The following is a 10,703-nucleotide window of genomic DNA, read 5'->3' on the forward strand; positions in this document are numbered from 1 at the left end:
AGTCATAAACCTTTGTAGAGAAACTTGGCCGAGTAACTTAGTGGTTAAGAACTCAGGCATTGCCAAGCAGACAGACCTGGTCAAATCCTGACTCTGCCATTTGTGTGATCTCAGGCAAGTGACTTCTCTGAGTTTTTAGTTCCTCATCCGTACAATTGGGGCAATAACATCGATCTCACAGAGCTGGTTTGAATGCTTAATGAGATGAGACACGGAAAGCCCTTAGCACAGTGATATGTGGTAGGTGCTCAAGATGTAGAAGCTGTTATTGTTAATTATATTTCATGACTACAGTGTAAAAATCAGCTTGTAGAGTGCGGTGAAGGCTTTGAAGGGTTTACAAAGGAGTTATAGGAAAAGATGTTTAACGCAGTTGGAAATGGAGGCAGAGAAATAAGGGGGCGAGATTTGGCTCAAACTGAGGAGCCCACCACTTCAGGCAGGGCAGGGTCATGGTTAAGAGCGTGTGTTCTGTTGGACTTGCTGGGTTCAGATCCCTTCTTTGCTACTTACAAGATGAATCTTGGTGGGCAAGTGACCTGGCCTATTGAAGTTCAGCTTAGAAAAATAGGATTTGCTAATAGTGTCTAAGTCTTACAGGGCTGGACGCAGCCCTGGTGCGTAGTGGTTCCCTGGTGGCGCAGTGGTTAAGAATCCGCCTGCCAAGAGAGGGGACATGAGTTCAAGCCCTGGTCCGGGAAGATCCCACATGCCTTGGAGCAACTGAGCCCGTGTACCACAGCTACTGAGTCTGCACCCTAGAGCCTGCGAGCCACAATTACTGAGCCCACGTGCCACAACTACTGAAGCCCGCGTGCCTAGAGCCCGTGCTCTGCAACAAGAGAAGCCACCACAATGAGAGGCCCGCGCACTGCAACGAAGAGTAGCCCCTGCTCGCTGCAACTAGAGAAAGCCCGTGCGCAGCAACGAAGACCCAACACAGCCAAAAATAATAAATAAATAAATAAATAAATAAATAAATAAATAAATAAATAATCTTATAGGGCTGTCCAGGGAATTTAGAGACACACAGTTCTGGCACAGAATAAATTATCAGTGGTTGTTAATCATTATTAAAGTCTCATGGTACTCACTGCCTAGAAATATCCCTCTAATTCAACCTCCAAGGCTAGAAGGACTGATGCTCACAAAGGACCAGGAAGTGATTTAGTCGTGTTCAGTAGATAGAGAATAAAAGAATCTCCAAATGGGAGGCCTTTCAACATGGTACTTTATTGGAGGGCATGGTGTAAGGTGAAAGCCATGGGGCAGGTAGGGAATCACAATTTCCTGGGACGATACTCAGGCTTTACAGTACTTCTCGGTGTTCAGGTTCTTGTGCTCCTTGTTGTATGGGACCTTTGAGAAGCAGATGGCAGCAGTGCGGTCACAGTTGCAGATGAAAGCCGCACAGGCATCGTTTTTGCCTGGAGAAGGGCAAGAACAGAGGACTGAGCAAAGGCAGTTCATGCTTTATACAATCCAGGGGCAGGAAGAATTCACTGAAATGATCTGGTGGCCCTTCCATTGGTGCAAATTTAGGGTTGACAGATAAAGCAAATAAAAATACTTGAATTTCATATCAACAATGAATGTAATATTTGGGACACAGACTAAAAAAATCATTTCTTGTCTATCTGAAAATAAATTTAACTGGGCAGCCTGTTTTATCTGGTGATTCTAGGTGTGATAGCTGCTTTTTGGAAAGTTCTGTCTATTTCACACCTCTAAATGTACTCACTGCTTTTAAAACCCATATAACCACAGAACTCTGATAACATAGGCAAGCAATTGCAAACCATATGGAAAATACTATGACATATACTCAAGGAAGCAAAGTATTGTACATTTCAACTTAGTGAACTTTCATAAGCCAATTTCTCTAAAGCGCATATTTTAAAAATTAGTGTCCTTAAAATACAATATTATACAGACATTTATAGTAATTATGTCTATATGCGGAAATGTTTCCAAGATATTTTATTAAAGGGAAAGAATACATAGTATATGCCAAAAAAATTTGAAGGGCAATACATCTAACTAGTTATCTTGGGTATTAGGATTATAGGTGCCTTCTTCTTTCCATGACATACATTACTGTAGGATTTGAAATTACATTACTTTGACCTTGTTTACTTTTGTAACCAAAAGAAAAAACAAAAATAACATTTAAAATACATTTCATGGAAATAAAAACCAAAATAAACAAATGGGACCTAATGAAACTTAAAAGCTTTTGCACAGCAAAGGAAACCATAAACAAGACAAAAAGACAACCCTCAGAATGGGAGAAAATATTTGCAAACGAAGCAACTGACAAAGGATTAATCTCCAAAATATACAAGCAGCACATGCAGCTCAATATCAAAAAAACAAACAACCCAATCCAAAAACGGGCAGAAGACCTAAACAGACATTTCTCCACAGAAGATATACAGATTGCCAACAAACACATGAAAGGATGCTCAACATCACTAATCATTAGAGAAATGCAAATCAAAGCTACAATGAGGTGTCACCTCACACCAGTCAGAATGCCCATCATCAAAAAATCTACAAACAATAAATGCTGGAGAGGGTGTGGAGAAAAGGGAACCCTCTTGCACTGTTGGTGGGAATGTAAATTGATACAGCCACTATGGAGAACAGTATGGAGGTTCCTTAAAAAACTAAAAATAGAACTACCATGTGACCCAGAAATCCCACTACTGGGCATATACCCTGAGAAAACCATAATTCAAAAAGAGTCATGTACCACAATGTTCATTGTAGCTCTGTTTACAATAGTCAGGACATGGAAGCAACCTAAGTGTCCATCGACAGATGAATGGATAAAGAAGATGTGGCACATATGTACAATGGAATATTACTCAGCCATAAAAAGAAATGAAATTGAGTTATTTGTAGTGAGGTGGATGGACCTAGAGTCTGCCATACAGAGTGAAGTCACTCAGAAAGAGAAAAACAAATACCATATGCTAACACATATATATGGAATAAAAAAAAAAGCGTTCTGAAGAACCTAGGGGCAGGACAGGAATAAAGACGCAGACGTAGAGAATGGACTTGAGGACACGGGGAGGGGGAAGGGTAAGCTGGGACGAAGTGAGAGAGTGGCATGGACATATATACACTACCAAGTGTAAAACAGATAGCTAGTGGGAAGCAGCTGCAAAGCACAGGGAGATCAACTCAGTGCTTTGTGACCACCTAGAGGGGTGGGATAGGGAGGGTAGGAGGGAGACGCAAGAGGGAGGGGATATGGGGATATATGTATACATATAGCTGATTCACTTTGTTATACAGCAGAAACTAACACAACATTGTAAAGCAATTATATTCCAATAAAGATGTTAAAAAATGCAAATAAATAAATAAATTTCAGCTTTATTATCCATAATTTAATTATGTATATCTGCTTACCTTCAATAATCTTATTAAGGTTTTGTTTTTCTCTGCTCCTTTCTCTTAAAAATCGTGAATGTTTTCCTCACCCACTCCATTAAAGCATAAATTAGTGCTTAACTAGATTATGAAGTGTGCATAATGAAATAATTATTTAGTGAGTTATTGTTTTTTTCTTTTAATTTTTTTATTGAAGTATAGTTGATTTACGATGTTGTGTTAGCTTCAGGTGTACAGCAAAAGTGATTCAGTTATACATGTATATATATTTTTTCAGATTATTTTCCATTATAGGTTATTACAAGATATTGAATATAGTTCCCTGTGCTATATAGTAGGTCCTTGTTGTCTATTTTATATATAATAGTGTGTATGTAGCAAGTTATTGTTAATCATGTGAATAAACATCTTCTGCTGCAGGCTTCTTGACCTGCTTTTGCGGGGAGAAGGCAGTTGCAGTTAAAAATAATTATTTGCAAAAATGTGTGGGGTGTGTGTGTGTGTTTCTCCTGGGGAGAGTGTCTATAGCTTTCATCAAATTCGTAAAGGAGTACAGAATCCATAGAAAGAAACTCTTGCTGATCAAGTTGTAGGGCAAAAATATGATTTCCCATATATTTGGCTTTCTGAAGTGGAGCACAACCAAAATCTCTGTTACCAGGAGACTGTGTAAGCAAATTAAGCTATTTTATGCAGTGATGAAAGAAGTAACAATGAAGACTATGAAACAATATGGAAACATGGTCATAACATGGTGATAAGGGAGAAAACGCAGAATGCAAGATTGTATCTAGACTGTGCATTCATCAAACATTTACATCCCACAGGATGCCAGGCTCTGCTCTAGATTCTGGGGATACAGTAATGAAGAAAACAGACAAAAATCCCTGTCCCTGTGAATCCTACTTTCTATTGGAGAGATAGCAAATGAAGAAATAACATAAATATATCAGCCGTTCAGAAATTCTGTGGAGAAAATAAAGCAGAGAGAAAAAGGATAATGCTGGAGAGATGGAGGGAGTGTGTTTGCAATTTAAAAGAACACGTTGAGGGAACTCCCTGGCTGTCCAGTGGTTAGAACCCCGAGCTTCCATTGCAGGGGGCCTGGGTTCGAACCCTGGTCGGGCGTGGCGCCTGGCCAAAAAACAAAAAATAAATAAAAGAACATGTTGAGGGAAGACCTCACTGAGAAAACAACATCTAAAGAAAGATCTAGAAAGAGGGAGTGACTCAATCAGATATCTGGTGGGAAGTGTTTCATGCAGAAGAAGCAAAGGACTTGTGATGGGCACATGCCTAGCCAAGTTAAAATGACATAAGCCTTATTCCAAAGATAAGGGTGAAAAGGAACACAGAGGCGTGAAACCATTTATTTCTTAGGATGGTGAGATGCCAGGTAATTTTTTTCTTGGCACTTGGGGAGTTGGATTATGGTTATTCCAGTGTTGTTGGTACGTTTTTTAAAAAGTGGGATGTATCTGTGAGTGCAAAATGAAGGGCAATGAAAATTCAGAATGCTGGTCTCACACAACAATACCTTACACCTCTCTGAATTGTCTGCTTTTCAGAACCGCCTTCATGAAGGGATACATTTCACCATGAGCACTGCATAACTTAGTGGTTAAGACCAGAGCCTTTAAAATCAGAAACAACTGAATTCAAATGCTGGCCCTACCTCTCATAAGTTGTGTGATTTGGGGCAAGTGACTATTTTTGAGCCTCAGTTTCCTAAACTGTAAAATGGGCTTAATAAAACCTATCTCATATACACACCTTGCCTAGTACCTGGCATGCGATGAAAACCTGATACGTGCTAATTCTTAGCTCTTTTTATGAAACAATGAAGCAGTGTGGCATGGCAGTTAAAAGCAGAGGTTTTGGAGTCATATAGACCTATGTGCAAAAGCCAAACACCGGGGCTCCCCTGGTGGTGCAGTGGTTAAGAATCCGCCTGCCAATGCAGGGGACACGGGTTTGAGCCCTGGTCCAGGAAGATCCCACATGCCGCAGAGCAACTAAGCTCATGCGCCACAACTACTGAGCCTGTTCTCTAGAGCCCGGGAACCACAACTACTGAGCCCGCGTGCCTAGAGCGTGTGCTCTGCAACAAGAGAAGCCACTGCAATGAGAAGCCCACGCACCACAACGAAGAGTAGCGCCCACTTGCCGCAACTAGAGAAAGCCTGCGCACAGCAACGAAGACCCAATGCGGCCAAAAATAAATAAATAAAAAATTAAAAATTATGTAAAAAACAAAACAAAACACCACCATTTATGGGCTGTGTGCCCTTGGGCAATTAGCTCAGCCTTCTGAGCCTCAGTTTCCTCATCTGCAAAGTGGGGATAATATATAGTACCTATCCCATAGGGTTGTTTCGAGGATTAAAGGAGACACTGCCCAACACCAAGAAAATGATCAATCAGTGGTGACTATCATTACAATTATTTCTCCCCATGCCTACTGAGGGCCTTTGAGCCAACAAGGGGGTAAACCTACTGTTGCAGGTGATCTCATTGTCGGAACACGAGTATGAGTAGTGTTCGGTGTAGGGATTGTCCAGGAGGAATGTACAGCTGTCTAGTTTCTTGGCTTCACTGTAGCAGTTGTCGTGTGTCTGGCAGCACCTGGAGAGGGGGAGGGACAGAGTTGAGGGAGAAGCAGGGGTAGGGCAGCAGGTCCGCCTGAACCTGCCCCCTCGGGAACAGGTGGGGATGTTTTAGCTGACCTGCTCTGACAGGTACTGGTCCTGCGGCTTGAAAAAATTAAGTCCTTTTCTCATGTTTACTGAAGGCGATTTTAAAGTGGTTTCAGGAATACAGTACAAGCCTGTATTCTGAAGATGCAGTGAAGGTTTCTCCACTTCAGAAGATTGAACCCTTGCAGTGATGTTTTGTGTTGCAAAGTTCTGCCACTAGAGGGCAGCAGCACTCGCTACTTTACATCCCCGACCTTCCGCTTTCCATCCCCGATAAGGGAGCATTGGATTCAGGCTTTTCTCGTTTATGTAAGACGTGAACGTGTGTTATCTTCAGCAAATAGGCAAATCTCCTTTCTGTGCCTCGTGAGATCTTTGGCTTGTGCTCTCCCCCCATCCCAGGGATACTCTCCCGGCAGATCAACTCACGTGTCCAGTTCATCCACAGGGGTCCCTGATCCACCCAGGCCACAAAAGCAGCCGTAGTCGTTGAAATCCAGCAAGGGGTCACTGCTGGGGATCGTGCACTTGATCATGCCGTGGAACTGCCATAACGACCGCGGGCTGATGCCGCTCTGGGCAGCGCCCACTGCAGGAAGACACAAAGTTCGAATACGTCCTGGTTGGCTGCCGGCGCCCCAGGGACCCCACTGCCTGCTTGCTCTCTCAGACCCCGCGCCGTCCCCGTGACCCCGGCCAGCTGCCTACCCTGAAAAGAGCTGGATACAGGAACCTGGTAAAGTGAACAGGAATTTTCTTAACAGCTCACAAAACATAAAACTCACCATTTTAACCAAAGTGTACAATTCAGTGGTTTTTAACATTCACAGAGTTGTGCAACCATCCCTACTAATTCCAGAACATTTTCATCACCCCCAAAAGAATACCCAGTACCCATTAACAATCACTCCCCTTTCCCCCCTGCCTTCTGGCAACCACTAATCTGCTTTCAGTTTCTATGGATTTCCCTATGCTGAACGCTTTGTATAAATGGAATCATACAATATATGGCCTTTTGTGACTGGCTTCTTTCACTTCACATAACGATTTGAGGTTCATCCTTGTTATAACATGTATCAGTACTTCATTCCATTTTATGGTTGAATAATGTTCCACTGTATAGATAGACCACTTTTTTTTTAGCCATTCATCACTTGATGGACATTTGGGTTGTTTCTACTTTTTGGCTATTATGTTTATTTATTTTTGGCCACGCCATGCAGCTTTTGGGATCTTAGCTCCCCAACCAGGGATCGAACCCGTGCCCCCAGCATTGGAAGCACGGAGTCTTAACCACTGGACTGCAAGGGAGGTCCTTGGATATTATGAATAATGCTGCTATGAACATTTGTGTACTAGTTTTTGTGTGAACATGTGAGAGTTTAAAACTATCCCTGTTATTTATCCAGCAAATATTTATTGAGCACCTACTATGTGCTAGTCACTGTCCTGGGAGCTGGAGATACATCATTGAGCAAATAAAAAAATCTATAACCTCGTTGAGTTTATGTCCTAGTTGGGGAGAAAAACAATAAGCAATAAAAGTAATAAATAAGGAAATCGCATATTGTTTTAGAAGGTGGAAAAACTGGTGTAGGGCAGGGGAATCTAAACGGAGGGTTGGGTGGGAGAATGACAGGGTTGGCGGGGCAGGAATGTAAGGAATAGTGAGAGGCCTGTGTGGCCTCTATGCTCAACAGGAAACAGGACAACCTCTTTTCTGCCCCGGGACCCACGCACCTCCTCTTCCCTCTGCCCGGCACACTGGTCAGCTCACTTTTCAAAACGCTGGAACATCTTGGTTTAAATGCTACCTCTTCAAAGAGGCGCTTTGACCACCCAAGCTCAGTGGCTCCTCTGCTACCACTTTTCTTCATGTTCTTTATAGTACCTCGAACAATCTGTATCCCTCTATTTAATGCCTCCCTCTCATAGGACCATAAACTCCTCAAGGACAGACCTCATGGATTTTATTCCCCAGGGCCTGACACAAAGGAAGCACTCAATAAATATATGAAGAGTTACATGAATGAAATCATCAATATGTGATTTTTTTAAAAAGTAATTCTTTCTTTATTTACTTATTTATTTGGCTTAGTTGTTCCGCAGCATGTGTGATCTTCCCGGACCAGAGCTCAAACCCATGTCCCCTGCATTGGCAGGCAGATTCTTAAACACTGTGCCACCAGAGAAGTCCCAATATGTGAATTTTTAAAAGTTTCTGGCACATAGTAGGTACTCAATAATTATCTATTAAGTAAGCTTTCAAAGTCAGCCTCTAGCTGAGTGTTTGCCCAAATCAAGCACAAGGCTTGGAACAGCCTACTTGGAAGCAGGACCTCTTTACCTCCTGTGTAGAGCCCTACCTGTGAGATTTGGTGCCCTAAAGAGAAGATGACACTAAATGATTTGGGGATACTGTGCAATCGGCCATCAGTGTCATCTCTTTGCCCCATACCAGGCCCTTCCTGTGCTTGATCTGCTGTGGACACTGAAGCCGCTCCATGTGCTTAAGCTCCACGGTGAAGGAAGAGCGGCAGCTTGTCGTTCTCCCCCAAAAGCAGCCTCCACGGTGGCAGCCCACAGAGGCTGTGTCCAGGAGCAGAGCCTGGAGCCTGCTCAGATGGGAGTGGCCTGGCTACCGTGGCCCATCTCCAGACCCCCCCCCTTCTACTTCCCTCCACTTTCTTTCTGATCCAGCCAGCTCTGCTCTTTGCAGAGGCCAGACCTGCACAAAACTACTGCTTGTGTGTGTGCGCGGGCGTGCGTGCTCCTTGGACGGGGAGCATGGCTTGTTCATCTCTGAGTCCCCAGTCTCAACACCGAGCCTGATGCCTTAGAGGCTGTGATACCATAGATGTTGAGTGAATGAATGAACAATGGCTGAATGGGGTGGGATTTGAATTCTAGTGAATTCTGATTCTATTAGTTCATTAAATAAATAGTGCAAACAGCACTATTCCTGCTCTCATGGAGCCCATGCTTATGTGCGGGTGTGGGATAAAGAAAGAAATGAATCAACAACAGACGTGCTGCAGGCAAAGACAGGTGCTGAGAAGACCTAGTACCGAGGCCATGTGGTAGGGGAAAAGGTGAGGGGGCTCCCTTAGCTGGGATGGAAGGGGTAAGCCTTTCTGAGATGGGTCATCTGAGTTCAGACCTGAAGGTTGAAAGGGTGCCAGCCACGGGGGGGATTTGAGGGGACCCCAATATGGGACCTCTTAAGCCCCACGGTGAGCCCTGAAAAAGACTCCAGGTCTGGCCAGCCTTGTGACACGTGGCCCCCATTGCAGAGGAGAGAGATCTCAGCTCAGGAAGGTGTGGAGCTGGGGGGGACTCGCCTACCTGTGAGCAGAGCAGCCAACACGAGGAGTTTCATCCTGTTGTCAGTTGGTGAGCAAGAGAAGAGACTAATGTCACTATGGCCTCCCTTCTTATAGCTGCCCCACTGCCCCAAGATAAGACTGTAGTGTTTGCTTTGCCCCCTGCTGACTCTGGGTTGGCCTTGAGTCTGTCTGTTGCAGAAATAATCCTGAACAACAAGCAAGCCCTGGCAGCTGGGGGGCATTGGAAGTAGTGTACATATTTGTCATCAGTGCTTTTGAATGAAAGGGATTATTTCTGGAGGTGCACATCTTGGAATCTTGACCCTCACACCCACCCCTTTGCACTCAGCCCAGCTTCATCATTTGTGTGTGTGTGTGTGTGTATGTGTGGCAAAGCTGTCAACCCCATTGAACAACCGGGAGAAGGGGGATGGGAAGGAATTGACGGTTGCCTCCATGTTCTCTCATGTGCTTGAGTCTGGGCTGTGGGTCTCGTTGAATGGTTCCCATGAATTATGCACTTTGCTGATGAGGAAGCAGGTTCAGAGAGGTGAAGCAACTTGCCTCAGGTCACACAGCTAGCAAATGGCAAAGCAGGGGCTCAGACTTAGGTATATCTGATTCTAAGGCACACATTTAATTTTTTCCCCACTACATCAATACCACTTCCCTCTCCCCATTCCCCACAGTGGGCTTGTAAGAAAACCCTGGGCTTTGGAATCCTAAAGGCTTGGATCTGACTTGTAGAATAAAAAGGGTTTTAGAATTGTCATACCAAAGGTCTAAATAACATTTTTAGGTGAAATTCACATTGTAAGACTTTAGTATTATTTATTTATATAGTTATTTATTATAATATTAACCATTTTAAAATTTTATTTATTTATTTATTTGGCCGCACCACGCGGCATGTGGGATCTTAGTTCTCCGACCAGGAATCGAACCCATGTCCTCTGCAGTGGGAGTGCAGAGGGAGTCATAACCACAGGACTGCCGGGGAACTCCTCCATTTTATTTTTAAAGTGAACAATTCAGTGGCATGTAGTACATTCACAGAGTTGTGCAACGACCATCTCTACCTAACTCTAGAAGATTTTCATTCTCCCCAAAGGAAACCCTGTCCTCATTAGCAGTCACCTTCCCCCAGCCCTCAGCAACCACTAATCTGCTTTCTGTCTCTATAGATTTACCTATTCTGGATATTTCACATAATATACAATATTTTATAATTGGTTTACTTGGTGCTCTCCCATTTGGTTCTTATGTGATCTCTGCA

General features: G+C 43.5%; 1 protein-coding gene across 1 annotated transcript; it reads right to left on the bottom strand.

Moving 5' to 3' along the window:
• Positions 1 to 1,302: 1,302 nt before the first annotated feature.
• On the bottom strand, positions 1,303 to 9,480 carry PLA2G1B (phospholipase A2 group IB; the record flags this gene model as incomplete). Its single annotated transcript, XM_082641021.1, has 4 exons — positions 1,303 to 1,427; positions 5,903 to 6,030; positions 6,531 to 6,690; positions 9,447 to 9,480. 4 exons carry the CDS (start codon positions 9,478 to 9,480, stop codon positions 1,303 to 1,305), a joined length of 447 nt encoding a protein of 148 aa, XP_082497147.1.
• Positions 9,481 to 10,703: the final 1,223 nt, after the last annotated feature.

Source organism: Mesoplodon mirus (assembly GCF_964341445.2).
Source record: "Mesoplodon mirus genome assembly, chromosome: 13".
NCBI lineage: Eukaryota > Metazoa > Chordata > Mammalia > Artiodactyla > Ziphiidae > Mesoplodon > Mesoplodon mirus.